The 22,150-nt window shown below is 37.5% G+C and overlaps 1 protein-coding gene across 1 annotated transcript in view; it reads right to left on the bottom strand.

Annotated features, from left to right (window-relative positions):
- Positions 1 to 8,488: 8,488 nt before the first annotated feature.
- The window catches only part of LOC115445252 (lachesin), a 46,387-nt gene continuing 32,725 nt past the window's right edge, over positions 8,489 to 22,150 (bottom strand). Inside the window, exons 4-8 of the mRNA XM_030171469.2 lie at positions 16,634 to 16,823; positions 11,830 to 11,961; positions 10,118 to 10,246; positions 9,761 to 9,931; positions 8,489 to 9,408 (exon numbers count right to left, since the gene is read on the bottom strand). Of these exons, the coding sequence (XP_030027329.1) occupies positions 9,029 to 9,408; positions 9,761 to 9,931; positions 10,118 to 10,246; positions 11,830 to 11,961; positions 16,634 to 16,823 (1,002 nt within the window). The 3' untranslated portion in view covers positions 8,489 to 9,028. The remainder of the gene's footprint in view (positions 9,409 to 9,760; positions 9,932 to 10,117; positions 10,247 to 11,829; positions 11,962 to 16,633; positions 16,824 to 22,150) is intronic.

Here is a 22,150-nt window from a genome sequence, read left to right as displayed (position 1 = left end):
TACGATATGAAAGATTTTTAAAGTAAATACTTCTGCATGAACAACTTAAGTACCCTTATAATTGGTCCTTCAAGCCGAATCTACTCAATTAGGATTAGAGGAACGGAAAATTCTACAAAATTGGATTTTGAAATTCCGCTTAGAATTACATTTTGTTAGACTGGTATACACAAGTAAGAGACAAGTTTGTACTAAGATGTTGTCGCGTACTGTGTGTAAATATGACGTGAACTCTCAGGTGGTTACGGACTTCCAGGTTTAGCTAACTGACAAAATACTATTTCGAATTCGGAAATATACAACGTTCATAAGGTGCATTTTACAGTGATTTCAGATATATAAGCATACTATATTTTACGTAACTATGGTTTTATTAGTTAGGAGGACAGAATTAATAGTTTCTAGAAAGGTAAATTATCTGTTTACTTTGCTCATACTACGCGAATTAGTTTTTATATTTTTTAGTGTTTCGTACCTCAAAAAGGAACACTTATAAGAGCACTTTGTTGTCCGTCAGTCTGTTAGGATCCTTTTTTCAGGAAAGAGTAGAAGTTTCAAGTTGAAGTTTATATGAAATATTTGAGTTTACCGTATCTTTCAGCTGTGAAAACTCAAACTCGTAAGTCAACGCGATCAAAAGATGACTTTAAATGTCGCATGTTTGCGATTTCACACAGAAATCAAAACCTGTAGGCTAAGTCCCGTTGAACTAGAATGGTGAAGTTTGGCAAGAAGCAATATCTTACAACATCTGTAAAGAAAAAAATCTTCAAATCGTATGTATATTAACAAAAAATATATAATTTACATCTACAAACTTATTATTTGCAGTTAGTGCGATAACGGTGTCTATTGATCGAACGGCACAAGTTTATCATGTATGAACTTATATACTTAGATACCCTACCTACAAGATTGTACGAAACTCTTTAGTGCGCGAGTCCAACTCGCCCTTGTCCGGTTGGACAAACAAGCAAGATGACCAGCTCATGGTAAAAATCATCGCTTTCCACAAACATAATATACCTATAAAAAATAATCGATGATTATCCTTTAACAACACATTATTGTAATTTATTGTAAATGTTATTTGATTCACGTTTATTTTAATTGTCTGTTTCAATGGGGCTTATTCGTACTTTGTTCTATTATTAAGCAATACTTTATTCCGTTAATGAAATTGAATGGCTGATAAATATTTAAATGTTCGCGAGCTTTGGTACAGGAGTATGTTTGATTGGCAATTGCATTTATTACTTAATTATCTACAGAACAATTTATAAATATTTTATTTTATACAGCTATTGTGGGTAATGAATCTTATATTATTACTACCTTTTGCTCGCGACTTCGCTAGTGCGAAGGAGACTTCTGAGATAAAGTCCCGCTATATATTTTCTCGGGAAAAAAACCTAAACAATATAAACTTCCCAGCGTCTTAGACTATCTCTCTACCAAACTGAATAAATATCCACTTAGTACATTTTGAGAAAATCGATAACTTACAGACAGACAGAAAAGGGGACTTTGTTTTTTATAATATGTAAAGATTTCTTTCAATTTATCTAGTTAATCAAACTTTCCACCGAACATCATTCCAGAAACATAAACTAGACTTTATTTCTTTCGTGATAAAGATGATAATTTATTAGTAACAGGTTTTTCTACGCAAACCTATACGTGTATTGCGTACATCCATTGCAATAAATTTTCATATTGCAAGAGAGAGCAATATTCCGAAGCACGGTAAAGTGCGTTATATTTCATCTCTGCGGTCACGACCTCTGCCTATGATGTACTTGTTTCGCATACTTATAGTTTTTATATCATAATTTTAAATGAGCTTCATACTGACGTTAATTGCGTAGCTGCAATGTGAATTTAATTATATAAAATAAACGTTAAAATGCGAGATGGAATGTTAATGTGTGCAATTATCGTGGTTTTAATTAGGACATGAATAAAATGCTTTTCAAAGCATGTCGGTCAGCATATCATGTGAGGAATCCCGCTAGAATATAATAAATCACGGTAATAAACCGTAATGAAAATATGATAAATTTTAATCCTATTACGTAAGGAAGCCTTGTGTATGGGTTAGTTGATCCGTATTTAATTAAATATTACTTAGATTAGCTTTGTATGAGGGTAAACTTTGTTAACAGTCAATCAATTAATTCTTTAATACGCGTAATGAGTTTATTTATAGTTATACAAATTTAAACGTATACAATTGAGTAAATACTAAATAGGTACCTAAAAAGTTATAGATGAAATATGAAAATGTTACACTAACGAAGTCAAATTAATTATATCATTTTGAAGACACTGTATCATAATATACCTAATTTTCCTATATTGTTTTATCTCTGTATCATTCAAAGATTGATTGTTATAAAATGCTTTCGGAATTTTGTCCGTCTTTAGGCAAACTGCCGAAAAAGAAAAAAAAGTGTGTAAACAAATAAAAAATAAATAAATCGAAAACAGAAAAACAGAACCGAGGCGACATCCAGCGATTACTTGACTAGGGATATACAAAGAAGAGATCTGATTAGAGTTTAAAATTCACCAATAATTAAGAGGCAAAAAACAACACAAGAAAATAAGATAACAAAAGATCATGCCTGTATTCTCAAATAGATAGATTATTCTAAATAGTACTACCCTCTCTACAGTTACTACATTGAAAAATTCTTATCCCAAATCACGCATATATCACAAAAAATAATAACCAATTATAACCCGTCCTGAGGAATGGAACTCAAGTCTACAAATTTCAAAACCTTATTACCAAATCCATAATAATCAAAATTAACCACCAGGAAAACATCCGAAACTTAACGCGGTATTTGAAGGGATATAATTATTGAAGAAACTCTGGCTTCAAGTCACGACCTTTAATTAATAGAGACAACCATAAATTTTCATATGAATTGTGGTGTCTTGGTAACTATTACACATGGTATACGCTTAGGGGCCGACGGAAACCATGTCAAAAGATAATTTGATAAGCCTCGGCGCAATCCCTGCGCGGTTAGTGAATGTTCATAGTATTATTATTCGGTTGTAAACTATATTTTATGGTCTCACGTGACAGGGGAAGTTGCGCAAACTTCGATGACTTGGATAAGGTTAATCAACAATCGTTGTGTACGAATCGTGCTAGTACTTACAAATCCAATTGTTCCTACAAATAATCTTGGAAATACATTGATGTATATTCTAGACACAAACGTCCATATAAACTATTTGTTCAAAATCTAAACTAAAATGACAACCAAAACGTGACTGTTATAACCTATTTATTCACTTAACAACAAATTTATTATACTTATTTGAGTAATATTTTTTATTCACATCCAGTTTTACACTTAGACTCCAGTTCTTATATTATGAGCGTCACTCCGTACATACATAGCCCCACGCTGTTAATATTGAAATCATACTGATGTCAAGTGTACGGATTGCAGTATAGTCGAGTCGAACACAATGAGTGTACGGAACGCCAGATCTAGTACGCAGTACATATATATCGATGTGGAAATATGATTTAAAATGATACATGTATATTTTAGAATGGATTTTTTGGTATGATAAAAAGAGTTCATAATTAAGCCAAATAACAAACAGAAGCAGCTCAGTGTCGTGCCTTTTTGATAAAGGTGAACACATGGACATGCGATAAGCATCGATATACTTGTAGGAAGGTACTCAAAATGGCCCAAACGTACTGAACATTGCGAGAATTCATTGTTTGTTTGAATAAAAAACATTTAAAGTGTACGAATTTCATAACTTATAATAGATGTAATTTGATTCTAATAACTCAACTACATTAAAATATTGGTTAGACTAATATTGGTCACTTGTTTTTAATAGAATTGCTTTTTGAATTCCTAAAACGGCAAATGAAAAACATATAAATGCCTTCCTTTCAGTTACGCTGTATTGTTTGGAATACTTAGAGAAATAACTGCCTTTTTGCCTGCTTTTTGATTTTATGGCAATCCGTCCAACCGAAGGTTGTCTGGGAGTTATTGCCGATAACGGTAAGACCGCCATTTGTAGATTTACTTTGTATTATTTGTTTTGTTTATTTACAATCGAATTTCGAATGGTAAAGGCGCTATAACTAACAAAACTTCAACTATGAATTCTCCTAGATTATAACAATATGTCGTTTTAACTTACTCTGCGTTGTTTAAGAAATTGCGTTTCTAAATGAAACCAGTTTTATCTTCTTCAAAACAATACTTTACAATAAGTTTCTCAAACTGTATATGTAAATAAAAAAAGTGGAAGTTTCCAACAAGATAAATATCAATTAACAGTCATTTTAATTTTACACGCCCTAATGCCACTTCTTCTACACCAAGATAAATTGTCGCAGCAGCAAAGTGTGAGTATATAGGTACTCACTAACACTATTTGCGCTTAACTACAAAATGATAAAAAATATCACAAAAACCTGTATTTGACGAAAATATTTATTATTTATGGTTAATTTTTGAAGCAATGTCAGCTGAGATAAAAAGAACACGTGACTTAAATAAGTAACGCAATGTCAAAATGACCCTGTATACGAATTCAAAAGACGTCAATAATTACCTAAGCACATAAGTTTATAAATTCTTCATAAACATATTATTAAGTGCACACAATATGTAATCACATTTGACTCACAAATAACTTGCAGCTGGATTGAGTGAGAGACTGACATATTTCACAGTTCTTCGAAGCGACTTCCGGAATATTGATCAGTTGAATATCTCATACCGCAGTAGCAGATGCTCACTGAAAATTACTTTCAAATAAATCTGCTGAACTTGTTACAGAAGCGACTTGCAGCCCGCGTTTATAATGTGTTGAATGACAACGAACGTTATTGAGTTATACGAATTAATGAAGATAGAGTTTACAATTGCTTGTTTTAATATCTTTGATGATTTTGTTATTCTTCTCTTAACTAAGATGATTTCTTTTGTTTACAAGAAAGCGTTGAATTGTTTTGTAAAACATAGTCTGATTCTTATTAGATGATGCTTTAAACTTTTAATTAATACTTTCTTGACCACTTTAAGTTAGATTTTATATTTTTTTACTTAATGATAGGAATACTGCATCACTGCAGTAATTATAAACTATTTTCAATTTACCATCAAACTATAAATCAAATTACTTGTTATCACACCCCAAACAAGACAGACTTTTAAAGTTCAACCAATGACTTATTCCATTACTAAATTATTAACTCAATACATAAATTTACTCCGATAGAGGCATTAATTACTCTAAAATTAAAGAGAATATGATTTAGAATATTGTCGTTTAAAGTAATCCCAGCCTACGATAAGAAATAATTAAAATTACTTTAGCAAAATTATGAGATGATAATGAAATTAAAATGAACATACAACTCAATTTGGAATTATTTATGAATTGAGAAATTTTAAACTGAAATAAGAAACTTTTTCGATTCGTTAATTTCTATGATGTTCATTATGAATTGTATTGAAATGTATATTATTTGTAGGAGTCAGAACAGGAGCACAAGTATAAGTAATTCTCTAATTTTTGCAATTTTTTTTTACATCAGTTACAAATTGTTATAAAATCTTAATAATGTTATGAAATTAGGTATTATCTATTTTAGTACTCTACAATTTTGAAGCAGTTTATCATGATGCTTTATTAGATATTCTTAGAAATCAAAGATTCTGTGAATTATTTTCCGCGTCTAAAGATTCTATTAAGTTCTTGAGATTGAAGTGAAGATAGTCTCAAGTACGTAAATATACTCGCAAACTAAATTTTAGACAAGAGATCAGAAGCAAATGTAGCATAAGTTATATAATTATTATTTTGTTTATACTTTATATAACAAATTATAAAACAAAATCCCACGCCGCGTCTGCCTGTCCTAACGCGATGAAATCAAAAACTACCGAACGGATTTCGATGAAATTTGGTAAGGAGATAGTTTGAAACCCTGGGAAGGTCGTAAGTTACTTTTTATCTCCGGAATATACATAGAGGGACCTCAATCCTCGAAAAATTAAACGTTGGCGAAGCCACGAGCAAAGTCTAGAAATTTATATACTTAACTGTTCATCCGGAAAGGCATCCGACGATTGCGGAAATAGATATATCTTAACAGGATACATATATCTTAACCTCTTAAGTATTTTACTACGTTGGGAATCGTCGGGAATAAAATAGAACAAAAAACTGTAAACTAGTTTTATTTCTATGTCTTTTAATATTGGCGTGAGCATAAGAAACCATTGAATCAGTACTTATTTCAATAGTATAAAAAGTATCGGAACCAGTGGAAACCGAATTAAGTATAAAATCTTCATTAAATCATTTCATAAAAAAATATTTATTAAATCCACCGATTGAATTACAACATATCATTGCATATTCTAAAAGTAATAAAAACATTGACAATGGGCCATGGTAGGAACCGGGCTATCTTCGATCACACTACCTTATAATATAGCGGTATAGTATTTTACTGACGTAAAGTTCTCATAATGATTTGTTATGTTTACGCGAATGTCCATGCCCCCCCCCCCTCCCCCCCGTGACCATGAAGGCTGTAAAGTCTTCGAAACGTCGGGAGAAAACTAAAATATAAAAAACCGCGATAGAATCCGAAAAGTTGTTTAATTTCAATGACGTAAAGTTCTGTTATGTTCTTTCACATGCTGCAGCTTGGAGGAGTGCTACTCTTGTAAACGACACGGTGTTAATAAGAAATCTTTTTTACTTACCCGAACTACGTAACTCATTACGCATGTAGTGAACACCGTATAGAGAAAGATGCCCCATCGATATGGAGCAAATCTATGTTAAATCACATATTAGTTTTTATAAATTTGTGTTATATTTGGACAGCTTTCAAGGCTTATAAATGTGTGAAGTTGATATATTTCCCTAAGATTTCACGATTTTTTGGATTATTACATAAGGGATGGTAAATTTAATAAACGTAGCCATATTGGATACATTTTTTTATTTTAAAATGTCATAAAATGATATCAACATCTTAAGGTTAACATTGATAAATATTCGTACTTTTATGGGTACAACATGAATCCATTTATTTACAAATACAAGGATTGTCATTATTTATTGTCATAATTACAAAATTATCATAAAATAACAGAGACGATTATGGTTATCGAGTTCTAAATATATTGTCACATATGAAAAAAATACGGGGGACTTCGTACCCGCGTTGTCATTTCAACTGATTTATATTCACGATAGGTATCGGAAAAGCTTTAATATCGAGTGCAAAACATGACTTTTAATACGAAAAGCGATTGCTGATTTTGTCGAAAACATCTGATAGCATTAATGGTTTCAGCAACGTTTGATCTGCTCGAGGAAAAGTAATACATGTTTGAATCATTAGTTTAGTACTGATAAAAGTCTTTAGTTGTACTTTATTACAAATAAGTTAGTGTTATAATTTCTACTTCGAACATAATAACTTCTAACACAAAATTGTATGGTTTATAAATAAATATGAATGCATACTTCTTGATAGCATTACGTAAATGCTACGCTGTTAGAATATTCTTATGTTTTAAGTCACAAATGCACGAAACAGTTAACTATATTTTACCTATTCAAGAGTAATTTGTTCATCGGTACAATTACAAGAAAAAGTATACAAAACATTTCTCTATATAGTGAGTAATAAAACAATAATGAAAATACATATTTACATATTTATAATACTAATTTAAAGATTCGAAAATGAGATATTTGTATATTTTTAAATGAAAACAGCGCAAAAATATTTTAAATTAATCTTTTTAATCAGTCCACTCCTGATCATACATCAATAAAAGAACAATTAATATTTTTATTAGAATAAAGTGGACTTAATATATTATCGAATTGAAATAAATGGAATCTCTTTTTTGAATCAATAACACAATATTTACTGCAGTTTTCGTTTCTTATCAAAATTCATTTTATATATGAGGCGCTAAAACTACAATAAATTCTTTCTCGTTACTTACATAAGACTACATTTTACGAAGTCCAAAAGGAACCTCATCTACTTTTAACTTATAAATTTGAGTGAGCCGAATACATTATTTTAATATACTATCCGGAAGACATAAATTTATTGTTACCAATATATTTTTATATTCTAATACAGTTTTCGATAAAGCAATTATTGATTAAAAATTACAAAATCGTAAAGTACTTTATTGTATAAATATTGTCTATAGTTCATTTTAGTTTGCATTGCATGCAATAATGACATTGACGAGATTAGTGTGGCTATGAAAATGGTGAAATAATTAAGAACAAGCATGCATGGATAGCTCATTAAATATCATAGATAATGAAAGTCCTATTGACACAGATTTCGTTGTTACCACACTATCATCGTGCCTTCTCATTATGGCCATTTTAGCCATCTCCGATATTATTAAAATTATTTATTGTTCTTTTTATATGTTGGTCGCTATCTTATTACTACTCTATTGTCCTTACATTAGTATTGTCACGTAAATTTATACTTCTAATGGCTAGTTATTAATTCTCGGTAAATTTATTAACATTCGCTTTTGCAATAATATAAGTTATCTGCAAATATTTTATTGTCTAGTTCAAACGTTTTCAGACTACATACAAAAGTCTACATGCTCGCTCAATTTACTAATTTTCCGACAACAATAATTTGTTACATTTGTTATTTATACAAATTCTAGCCGAATAATTTGATAATGATTGATATGATATTAATGATATTTCCGAAATAATTTACAAATAAATAAAATATTATTCATAGGACAATCTCACAACTTACTCTAACGTTGAGTCGTCCTATCATACTTATTGTCTTGATTTACATCGTAAGGCTTATCCATTCAAACGCCATTAGAACAATGTCAACATCGAGACCCGCTAACATACAACAACCTCCACAATATCTTATAAAATAATTAACAGCCATGTTTTTATCACTATATTAAAAATAAGTCGAAATATATATCTATACAAAGATGTCGAACGTGAGTTTTGTAAATACAAACGTGATTGCAGCGAGAGCGTTGAATTTCGCCCCTTTGTTGTATATGAATTGGCGGGAAGGACCGGTGGGCCGTAGTTTTTGCCACTCGGTCCGCTGAGCGTATTCGTTATGCGTGTTATTGGTTTGACCGTAAGCGTTTACGTTATAAAAATTGAGCGCATTGTTGAGCTCCGCTTGCCGCAGGTCGGCGTCGAGTGTGTTCTGATTGCCTCGCTCGTGTTGCTTCTTGTAGTGCCGTTTGGGCGGCCGCGTGGTGACGCTCGTGGTTGTTGGCGGCGGAGTGGTGGTCGTCGTGGTGGTGGTTGTTGGGGTCGTAGTTGTGGTGGTCTTCTGCGGCGTCTCTGTTGAGGAGGTTAATTTCTTTATCAATTACCGAAGTATAACATAATATACCTACTTGTAATATGAAAAACAATATGTTAATAGTATAACAGCTTCTTATATGATTTCACAAAAATTTTCTTCATACATGGTGAAAAGTTATAACGTCAAATGAATAGAGGAAGTAGCTATCCTGTTATCCGTATAAGTCAGTCAACCCCGAAATTACGAGTCCAATTTAAATAGATGAAAGCTTAATATTTTCATAATAATTTTGCACAAATAAATCATTGACATTTTAATAAGAATTAATTGCATTTTCTTAATGTTTCAAGTTACCTATATCGAGTTATTAAGAAGATAACACCTTACCTTTAAGAAGTATGCTCCCTTCGACCTTCCCGTAGCCATTGACCGCAGAACACACGTATTCTCCGAAGTCATTCTTCTTCAGTCGCGTTATGGTCAGATTCATACGCATCGCGTACTCGCTCAGTACCTCCTCTGATATGATGTACTTGGAGCTGTTCAACAATTTCCCACCTAAAGAAATCAGAAACTTTAACGGACATTGCTAGATCACCGCTTATATACCAACAAGAAAAATGTTGCCATAATATTACATGTCCAAAAATGTCCATGTTCTCGTTTATCATGTTCGTCATGTTATGCATGTTCTCAAATGATGTCATCATTATAAGCCGAAATAAACAACTAAATAAATCTTACCGGCATGAGACTTTCCCCGCTGCCACGTGTTCAAAGACTTTGGCGAGGCCTCCACATAGCATTGCAGAGTTACTTGCATGTCAGTAGCTCGCAGCACCACAGGGCTTGCAACTCGAATTATCGGTTCAACTGTCCAAACAAGCAAAACATTCACGGTCATTGGTTTATTTTCCAATATGGCTACGCAAAATTGATATTAAGTTTAATAAAATAATTAATTTGACATCTAATTAAATTACGACCGTTGACAAATATAAAAAAATAGGTCGAAAATTTCAAATATGGAAACTTAATTACTTGAAAGTAATGAGCCAACTTGTTCCAAATTAAGTGTACTAAATTAACGTACAGCTTAACGTCAGCCTGTTTTGTTAAGGATATAAAGTTCGACAGTTAATTTTCTCGCATAGCCAATAATTTTACTAAATTCCGTTACGGAGGCACTTGATTTTGATGGTTTAATAAGAAGTTTAATGGAATTAGTCATAATAATTAGCGCATTTGTGGAAAATTACGTATAATACTAGACTTTTAGGTACTCTGAAACAGTACAATAAGAAAAACACACATTAGATAAGTCTTGTTGTTGCTAAAAATAATCGGCTTACATCTCAAGAAGGTCGAATCACTTTAGGCTTATTTTGATATCAAAATCCTCGAATTCTTTCATCGTGGCCTTCATTATTTATATGTATGCGCAATAAATGTATCTATATGTAACAGACCGATCGTAACAATAAACAATTGGGACCATTTAAATCTATGAAAATAAAAAAAAAAATAAAATATTCACGTCAAATTGATAACCTCCTCCTTTTTTTTGTAGTCGGTTAATAAAAAGACTGAGAAATCTTGAGGAGTGATCCTATTTGTAATGCGAAAGAATTTGTAAATGTTTCGAGGTTGGGTGTTTGGATGTTTGTTAGAAGTAAACGCTGAAATAACTGAACGGATTTGTATGAAATTTGGTACACATATACCAAATTTTTGGATTCACATTTCACAGGCACATTTTTATCCCGGTAATTTGCTCCCATGGGATAAAAAGGGGTTGCTTAATTAGATTTTTAAGTAGATGGCGCTTAGGTCGTACACGTGGCGCTATAATTTACACTGTTTTAGGGACTTTTGCAGCGGAAAAGGCTTTTCATATTATTTCTTACCTGCAAAGCGTTGGTACTAAACATGTAAGCTACTTTTATTATAACATGGCCCCTTTAATTTATATTAAAGGGGTACTGTCCCTGTCTAAACGTTAACTTTACCAGAGCCGAACACTCTTCTAAGGAGTTTATATAAATATATGTAATATACAGGGTAATTTTTACATTGCGTTACTAAATAACCATATTATTCGTCTTTTGTAAAAATCATCCATGAATATTTGTTTTATTCGAAATTTACACATTTTATTTTACATGCATAGTTAGAATAAATTATTATTTTATTTATTAACACAATGTCAAAATGATCCTGTATAAAGTTAATTAATTTCACCCAGAGACGCCTACTGCAAGAATTGTCAGTTTCCAGAGATAATTTTCACCACGCACCTGCGCAGGCGCAACTAACGTCTCCTACGATATTTCCTTGGCGCTATGACGTGCCATTCTTCAAACGAGTTTAAAAAAAACGGTTATCCCAAAAAACATTTCACGCGAGCAGAGCAACGACCAAAAGCTAGTAGATAATATAATGTGACTATAACTTACAATGCACAGCGACCTCATACCGGCGGCTCTTGGTGGGCGGCACTCCGTTAGCTGCTATGCACAAGTACGTGCCCATGTCGGTACGCTGAAGCCCCTTCAGCGACAACGTGGAGCCCGCATAGCTTTCCATCACTGTGGGCAAACTTGGTGTTACTTTAGTTATATAAGAAAGGAAGATTTATAAGTTTGAAGTAAGAACAAGGGGCCCTATTCCATCTGCGGGGGAAAATCCGTTTTTTTTGCAATTATGGCGTTCTACTCGAAGTCCAGCTTTGATAGCCTTATGGATAAACAGAGGATATTTTTACTTTTTTACATATATGACTATGGAAGCTGTCCTTTGATTAAAATACAGTTAATTGCAAAAAGACGGACTAGCCCTTGTAGACGGAAGCACCCACTGACGTTAAACGCAGTAGTAATGACACCAGCCCTGCATTCAAAATATATGATATGTTATTGCTAGACACGGGACTCCTCTTCTACCTGGAGGATTTTAGTCTTTATCCACCATCCCGGTCTAATGCACCACATACATTTGAAAGTATTATGAAGAATTCTTAGGTATGTATGTTTCCTCAAGATGTTTTCCCTAATCATTCTACACCATTGTCTAGTTAACTATTATTTTAATAAATAAACAGTAATTTAAAAATAATTTAAACCTCCATTCCCGTATTATTTCCAACAAACAAACTTGAATCAAGCGCGTAATCACCTAACGTTTGTCAAATTAAATTTAAATGGCAATAATTTATTACTTTATATACGACCCCCGCTTCTAAATGTAGAGCGCAAACATAAAATACTGCCACTACGTTATGCGTATAATATCAGGCGCGGGATTGAATAGGGTTACCATGTGTGAAATTGAAAAGTCCTGCAGAATAGCCTTATTTTCACAGGTATTGGATATTTCATCGCGGACAGGACGTGCGTGAAAACCGCGGTTTTAAGTAACGATCATTTTAAAGACAGTATGATTACTATTTAACTAAGAACATATCGTCTAATACTACACTAGAAGAGTATTCTTGGTGATATAGGTACCAAGTTTGCGTCATCGTCATCCGGTAAAAGATATACACTGCTAAACATAGGTCTACGTCAAAGACCATCGATCTGACCAGTTATCGCTAAGCCTTATCAAAATAAAATTGTTGAAACATTAAAAATAAATTTCGTTCACAATTCTTTTTACAAATAACTTTAAAAAACTTGAATCCTAACTAGACTAAGACTAAACCTCAAAAATTCTATAACATAGAGATCTAATGAAAAATGGTAGAAGACAAAAACCAACGAAAATCCTATCACTAACATACACATCTGTTCTTGTGTCACAAAATCCAGACGTGCAGCAACCCTGACCGTGTATGAAATTGTATTTTATTAGCTGGTTATAAAGTTCGGTTGCGACATGTCGTTGCCAACTTGTTACTCGAGACGTCTGATTCAGCAATGCCCCGCTATTATTTCAGAGACTAATTGTTTTCCGATTTCATTTGTAGCCAAACGAAAATTTCTGCCACTAAACACGTTTTAATTGACAAAATTGCTTAGTTGCGAAGTTATAATACGACTTTAATCGCGCTTTGATATTATAAATTATGGTTCAAATTAATTATCTCGATGCTTGTATTGAATTTTGCCAATTACTTTATATTGATTTTAATAAATGTTTTCAAAGACCTTATAGTATAACCAATTAATTAGACTGCTAAAATAGCTTTATAAATTTTTTCAATACTTTAATTGTGAGTAATATTTTTTATTGCTAAATTTGAATAATGATAACATTATTGGTTTTATATAAATAACAGAGCATTTGTTACAGACCAATGCCTGTATTATAGATATTGAAGAAAAAACAATATGGGGATATTTATTAGAGCAAAAGAAGCCAAAACAATCGTTTTTTTAATTCTTGTCTGTCTGACTTTGTGTCTCTATGTTTATACACGCATCACGCAAAAACGACTGTATGAAATTGAATGCTGTTTTCACCGAGCTAGCTAGAGGTCTCAGTTAAAATATAGGCTCCATTTTATCCCGGTAAAATATTAAGTGGGACTTTTATCCTGGAAAAAGCCGGCTGCAAGCAAAAGCTAGTTTAAAATATAATGGCGTACTACTTAATCGAATACATATTTGTTTTATCCAGCGGCAATTGTAATAAAAGTAATGGAAATCATTTGGCACATATAATAATATAAGGTTTTTTATGTGAAAAGAAAGGCAAACAATCAGAGGGAGACAATCATCGGAACTTAATAGCAACCAAATAGCCAGAGGAATGGTGAGCCAAATGTCGGTCTTTATATAGTAAACACAAAAATTAAGATGGCGTAAGAGATTTTTTGGGTCCCGGGTAACAACGCTAATTATAACGCAATAGTTTTCATTTCATGCAAGTTGTTGGAGACCAGAGACAGTGGCAGCAACTCGGTCGAGCCGGCTCATTCAATCAAAAAACAAAACTGTACAATCCGTATCTTAGTTACAAAAAATATTTCATCAATATATATCGATAGCACAATTGCATTTCCAATCAATACAATTTGTGTAAAGGTTCAATCTTAATCAGTTTTAATATACTCCGTTAAGTTAATTATTGATTCGTTTGCAATGTTTTATTATAAATGAGTTAATTAAGGCTGACTTCATCTCTTCGCTACGAAATACGCCCGTAATTAAGTAATTATATACGTATTACGCGTTCAGTTTTGCGACTGGAGACAAATGAGGAAAAGACTTGATACCTATTTATCTTTTTAAGGCGTTCGACCTACATTATCCTAGTTTACGACCTCTGGAGGATGTTAGAACGCCTGAATTAGGATAATTGTCGAAGCATTAAGGACACGTGTAGTGAATCACTACAATAAACAATAGATTAATACGTATGACAGTAAAACTACGTCTGTTTTTCGGTTCCCCTGTAATCTGGCGTAAACGTGTTTTGTTCAGAATTGATTTATAGCTGTATATGGCTGCTGTCTTTATACCTGTCACTAATCTCGTTATATTTTACTCATACACAACTCATATAATTTATTTTGGATATTCCGAAATTTATTATGATTCAATATACCAACACAATCACCTAATGTTAAAAGAAGTTTCCGGCACACGAGAATACTTCATTCAATCTATTACGTTTAAAACGCTGTGTTACTCTGGCAAAGCAATCAGTGGTTATAGCCAAGCCGCATTGACTTTTTCCCCAAATAAAAGTAATGGAAACAACAGAAAAAGGAAAACGTGGACCCACTCCAAAAGGCAATTCTTACATATTTAGTGAAGCGTGTTTAACATGTCCAATTAATACAATGCTAGACCGGGCTCCGCCACTCTGTTAACTATAACAACCTTCCTTTTACTGGGGACCGACAGTCTTTTGTTTACGCTTAATGGCTTAAATAAAACGGGTCAAATTCGTAAAACACCGCACCATAAAGGTTTTAAATAGGCCACCGGGGCCCGGCCATTTTGCGCCTAATACTTTTATGCTAAGGTATAAATTAGAACATGGGAATACACGGCATTCAAAGAGCAGAGCATAGCGCATGTTAGCGGGTAGTGGTATAATTGCTTTACTCATGTCTTTTCACCTAGATGTTGGTAAAGGGTTAGGTCGTTATAACTATAAGAGATAACACCTTTTGTCGCTTCGCTAAGCCGTTCATTTAATTTCCTGAGTGAAACCCAGATTGCGACAATATTTTGTTTAAGTTGTAATTGAGTTTTTTGAGCGGCATTTTTTGCGGAAATTAATTCGGTTATTACGTAGAATCGTTTGTGATAATCTTTTCTTTTTTCAAATTTTAACGTTGATCTGGCGTGTTTATAAACACTTTTATATTAAATGAAATATCTCTATGACTATGCATAAACCAGACTATTCATTATGTTTACACGCAAATGTGTACATTTCTTAAAATATACACAGAACAACCTCATAAAAAAATAATTCATCCGTCATTCGTGTCTCGGCACACGTTAATATCGAAATCGATTCGTTTCCAATATCTCAGGGCAATATCTTAATAAATCCCATAAAACTGAAATGTTTTAACCACTGGAGCACCTGCGCCCGCTTCGGGCGGGCTTTGAATGCAAAATTAGCCTTGTTTCTTTTTTTACCACTTAGTCGGATCTCACCGATTCCGAATAAAATTCAAAGGAAAAGTGACGTTTTATTCCTTGCCATTTATACTCTCTTAAAAGGGCTACTCATAAAATTTCTATTAAGTAGAACTTAGACAAATAATAATGACCAAACAAATGAATTAATTACAGTATACAATTCTCTGGCGTGCAATGTTAACATCCAATTTCTTTAATTTTAAAATTTTAACTTTTTAACTCTATTTACAGTTTAATATTTATTATTATTAGGCAAGTAGCTAAGAAACGGATAAGTGCCTGTATCCTGCTGCTGCGAATTAAGAATATATTTTTTTTTATCTTTACTTGTGCTTTCTGTCTTCGTCAGTGTCACGCTTGTAATTAAATAAATAAATAAAATGAAATAAAATCACCATCGTAGTCAGCAAAAGTTTAAATGATATAAGTTTGGTTATATACACCCAACCAATAAACATCACTATTAGTAAGTGTTGTAACTAATTACTGCTTAATTAGTTTCTTTTAGAAGTCAAGTTAATACTTTTAGAGCTGAAGGGAGCATTTTTTACGATAATCAGAAATTCATTATTTAAGTTTTCATATACGTATAAATATTATAGGCGTATGATAACTAAAACTAGGCTTTAGCATAGTGTATGTATATCAATCTCACCTGTAATCTCCTTTCCATTATCATCCCTGAACACGATGTTTCGGCCCATGGTCCTCTTCCAGGATATAGAAGGTGGTGGTACACCTGTAGCCGTGCAGCGAATCTCCACGGATCCTCCCTCAGGAGTGCTTGCCTCTGACCCATCCTCGTCGGCTATGTCCGGCGGTATCACCACTGATAGATGGCCCATCTGGTGATATAAGGTTTATTGTTAAATATTTAATTTTCTTGGTTGAGTAATTTGTTCAAACATTGGTGGACAAAAATATCTTCTAACCGTAATCTATACATATAATAAAGTACTAGAATGCGAGGTGTCTGTATATTGAAAGTAAAGTTATAAAAATTAAGAAATGACGATAGAAGAGTAAAAGTACACAAAACAGCATATTCTGTTTGTTTTTCGTGGTGGTATATACAGGTGCAAATCAGCGGGTAGCGGCAGTAGGTCGCCAATCGCCTAGTTTATTAGTAATATGATTAAAGTATAAATCTGTGCTGGTATTTTATAGCTTACAAAGTATTGATGTGTGTTGATGCATATCTCTAAAAACGGATCTGTATGCAGTTGTCACAGAAAAGAGTATAATTGGAGGCAAATTCTGCCCCCAATTATACTCTGTTTTATTAGTGTTACATCCGGGAATGGAACGAACGCCTCAGTTCAGAACCGGGTGAGAGGAAAAAAGGCCCTTTGCATCAACAAAAATAAGCGTCACGCGCGGTACCCATATGTTCCTACTACTACATGCGTCAAAACTATTCCGCATACGAAGTCGCGATCACATCTAATTGTTGTATATATGTATATATAAGATTTTACTTTCTCATGGTATTATCACAAAATATTATAGTGCTCAGCCCTAAAATTATTTAGGGCTATTTTTCGTAGATAAACACAAGGTAAATCGGCGACATCAACATGATTTACAAAATATGTAATAAGTGCCTTTACTTAATTTGAAAATGTATAGTATATAATATGTCCCCAACATCAATGACCTAGATACCATGAGTCCTAGGATTCAGTAATACTATATTATACTACCTAAATAGGACGTGATCCCACACGAGGCACGAATCAAATAATAGTTTTGCCGCGTCTGTATCCGTCCATATGTTAGCATCTAAATAGACAATTTCAATACCTTCTTTCTTTAGGAAAAACAGAGATGCTTCTGCCATTGCAATATTTTTCTAAAACTATATTCTTAAGGTAATTGCAGACTGCAGAACATACTGCAGTTGTCTCAACTTTAATTATAATCACACCTGTGTTATAATCACAAGGTTTTTTTTATTAGTGCACGGCGAAGTGGCCCCACTTTACTTGATGGTAAGTGAAGTGGGCTTCAGTATAATGTCGACTGACGATAATGACCCCTCGGCAGTCGACACAATTATACCGGCCTGTTGGAACAGGATATACACAGGCTGAACCCGGAACGCGACACACTTACGTGGACTACTATGGCGGATTTTAACGCCTTGTGTACAGTAGTCGTATATCCTAACACCAGCAAGAAATCATTTAAAACATTCAAATAATGTAATTTTTTAATTAGTTTTGAGTGTTGATACATTTTACGGACCGGCGTGACGCTGAGTCCGGTTACTATGTGTTATTTCTATCAGAGGAATGGTTTGCTCGTCCCGCCCTGCAGTAAAATATAGCTTTTCTAATTATTCATATATAATTCATGTTAGCGACACGACGACTTCGCGGCCGCCGTGACACTGAGGCCCGTCGACGACGCTGCCTAAGGAGCGACGTTACGGGACGGCGGACGCAGCGGGACTGAAGCCCGCGCGCCGCACGCTCAGCGAGCGACCCGTCAACGCCGCATCCAGAGGAGCAACGTCGCGGGACGGCGGTCGCCGCGCGACTGAGGCGCACTGCACGCGCTCGACGAGGGACCCGGCGCCGGCGCATCGTGGAACGACGCCCCGCCCACCAGAACCCTACGGCCAATCAGAGCGACGGACGCGCCAACGAGGGAAAAACGGCGGGCCAATGGCCGAAAAGTGCGTAGGAGGCACACCCGTGCGTTATAGTGCCTCCTAAACTAGTATGTAAGTCGGGCGATTGTATGCGTAGTTTCAACAACACATTCATTTCCGATCTGAGCACCCGACTCGAGCGGTCCCTTTGGCTTTTACCGAGTACCTGCTCGGTAAAACCATTGTCCCGTTTCCGAGTACCTGCTCGGAACGACCGCAGCGACCTCGCTGCACGCCACGGACAAAGGGAACAATAGGGCATTGTCCCTGTTGTTACCTGCGTCCTTTGTTTGGGTCCGGCCGCGTCCTTCTCAGGACAGGGTCCAACCCTTTTTTGTCTGTTTCTCGACAATTTTGCCCCTTCAGGGTTAGCTCGGTGGTAAACCTAACGGTGATAACAAGCCGAGCTAGCGGTGACCCGCCCGCGCTGCGCCCCTCAGGGCTAAAGCGAAGCCGGACGGGTGCGGACAAGGAAGCTGTGGAGACACACCACAGTTTCCCCCGCATATCTCCCTTCCCTACCCTACCTTTCCTTTCACTCCATCCCGTGTGACGGTTGAGTGTGCGGACCCCTCAAAAGGTCCAATACCGTTTACGTCGCGCGGATTGTGAGGAACCCTGTCGCACAGTAAGTTTGGCACAGGGATACAAGCTTAGGGCACATCTATTTTAAGTACATCCCCCTCGCCTACACCCGGCGGGAGGGTCACACACGCACACAACCCCGGGCACACCCACCCGGGGACGTTTGTTCGTTTCACGTAAAATGACGCGTTCGCTCTCTGTGCGATAGCCGCCTGGTTTCTTGTGGGTTCTTTCCCAGGCGGAACGCACCCGGGTCCCGAACCCACTCGCGGCCCTTTCACTATTCTTTTTTAAGTGCCCCTAGGCCCGGATTCGCCCGCAATGGCTGAATCTAGGCCTATGGACACTGACGAGCCCGCGGTGGAGGTCGGCAAGACAAAAAACGCCTTGCTGACAACCATCGCAGAATACATTAAAAGCGACCCAATGTTCTGCTCTCTGGTCCACTCCCTAGTGGTTGCCAATGCCCCCCGTGCGGTGCCTGACTCGCCGGAGTCACCCGCTTCACCCGCGTCACCCGCGACCTCTACCGACTCATCTGAGTCATCCTCTTCCTCCGACTCGTCGGAGTCGGCCGAGTCCTCGGACGGACCTAGTCCGCCCGGGAGCCCGGCCGGAGCCGTCGATCCCGACCTCGCCATGGATTCCGATCCAGGCGCACCCCAGCTTTCCGCTGTCCCCGTCGCTTGCGCGTCCAAGCGACCTGTTTCCCCTGACCCCAGCGAATCGCGGTCTAGGGCCGCGTCGTCGGAACTCGACGACGACGGCTTCACGACCGTGAGGAACGGGCGCAGGAAGAAGCAGCGTGGCTCGGACGCTCCTGCGTCCCAAGCGCCTTCTGCGCCGTCCGCGCCTTCTGCGCAAAATAAAAAACCCGCGGCTTCCCAGCCCGCGCCCGCTAGCTCGACGGATTCGTCGCCACCGACCCAACCTAAGGGGCCTAAAAGCCACCGAAGGTTAATCTTCAGCTTCCTGAAGGGGCCTCCCTTCAGTCCTTTTTGATGCCCTCACCAGTGGGGCATTAAAATCCTGCCCGCCTGGAACAGTGGCCAAAAACTGCTGTCCCTCCAGCCCGGGTCAATTAGCGATCACCGCGAGTTGACCAAATTTCTAGATAGCAAACGCTATCATTATTACACCTTTGCGCTCCCGGACGAGCGCCGCTATAGGTACGTCATCCGTGGCATACCCCTCCAAATGTCGGCCGCCGAGGTCCAACAAGGCCTCCAGGCCAAGGGCATCGCAGCCCTAGAGGTGCACCGGATGCACCGTAAATCGCGTTTGTCACGACGTGGCATTCAGTACGAGATGGTCCTCGCCATCTTGGCTACCCCCGCGGACGTAAAAGCTCTTTACGAGCTTCGCGATATCTCGGGCCTTGGCGGCTTCACCGTCGAGACCCCACATAAGACTAGCGAGGTTGCGCAGTGTCACAACTGCCAGAAGTATGGCCACAACTCGCGTGGCTGTCGCCTCCCCGCCAGGTGCGTCAAGTGCCTCGGCGAGCACGGCACGTCAGAGTGCCCGCGTCCGAAAGATAGGTCCCAGTGCACGGAGCCGCCTTCGTGCACCAACTGCCGGCAATCTGGCCATCCGGCCATTACCGGGGTGCCCACGGGCACCCAAATACAAGTCCAATTATAGGACCAATCAGGCCCCTAAGGCCAAGGCCCCTCAGGCCGAAAAATTCGTTTTGGCCCCAGCCCCGACACGTAACCCGTGGTTTCCCGCCACGGTACGTGCCGACTCGCGTCCCCAGGCCCAGGGCGGTGGTTCTCCCGGAGGATCTCCCGCCACCCCGGCCACAACACCAGCAGCGGCGGCCACTGTTCCCGCTCCCGTCCCAACGCCCTCGACCTCCAAGGCTACCTCTTCCAAGGTAGTCAAGTCGAAGGCTCACCATCAACCCCAGGTGGCGGCGACTCCGGCGTCTAGCGGCGCGGGAGCTTCTTCATTCCTCTGGTTTCCCCAGAGATTATCGAACTCCACGCGCTGACGACTGCTCGTCCAAAATGAAGGCACTGGGTCGCTCTGACTCAGTCCTTTTCGCCCAAATTTATATCGCGCTTCAGCGCATCTAGCAAGTCACAATTGAATCAATTTTCTCCGTAATGGCTTCTCCAAACGGAAATAACCCATCGCGACTCAAGCCTCGCTCCCTCAGAGTGGGCTTTTTCAACCTTAATGGTATACGCGGCCAACGAGCCGAACTCTCAGACTTTGCTCGCGATCATAAATTGGACGTCTTCCTCCTCCAGGAAACGTTCCTCAAACCTCCCCAACGCAGTCCCAAACTCCCCAATTTCAATCTTCGTGCGAAACGATCGCACCGATGGCCCTAAAGGTGGCACTCTCATTTACTACAAAAGGTCCCTGCATTGCATACCTCGACCCCCGAAAGCCTGAGCAGCATTGAGGCTTCAGTGTGCAGGCTTTCTATGACAGGACACCCGCCGATCACTCTGATCTCGGCCTATCTCTCACCAGTAAGGAGCTTCACTCCAACGAACTTGTAACCCTCAGTATGGGGAGTCCGTCCTTCTGGCGGGAGACCTTAACGCCAAGAACACTCTCTGGAACTGCAACTCTACCAACGGTAGGTGCGGTACTCGAGAGCGTCTTGACGAAATTGACATGAGCATTCTGGTTCCTTCTGAACCCACGCACTATAGCATCGTACGAACGATAGTTTCAGACCCGATATCTTAGATATTGCACTCGTAAGGAACGTATGTCTCAACGTGCGTTCCCTGCGAGTGGTACACGAGTTAGATTCAGACCACAGACCTGTGATCCTAGAACTAGCCCCCCATAACGGTCCCTCAGACACAGGTCCTAACGACAGGGTGAAAGTGTCGACGAATTGGCGGCTCTTGAGCGCCAAACTCGCCGACACTTCATCTGATTCTATTCCGCCCAACATCGTGACTC

Source organism: Manduca sexta, chromosome 21 (assembly GCF_014839805.1).
Source record: "Manduca sexta isolate Smith_Timp_Sample1 chromosome 21, JHU_Msex_v1.0, whole genome shotgun sequence".
Taxonomy (NCBI): Eukaryota; Metazoa; Arthropoda; class Insecta; order Lepidoptera; family Sphingidae; genus Manduca; species Manduca sexta.
This window is presented reverse-complemented; position numbering and strand designations above follow the sequence as displayed.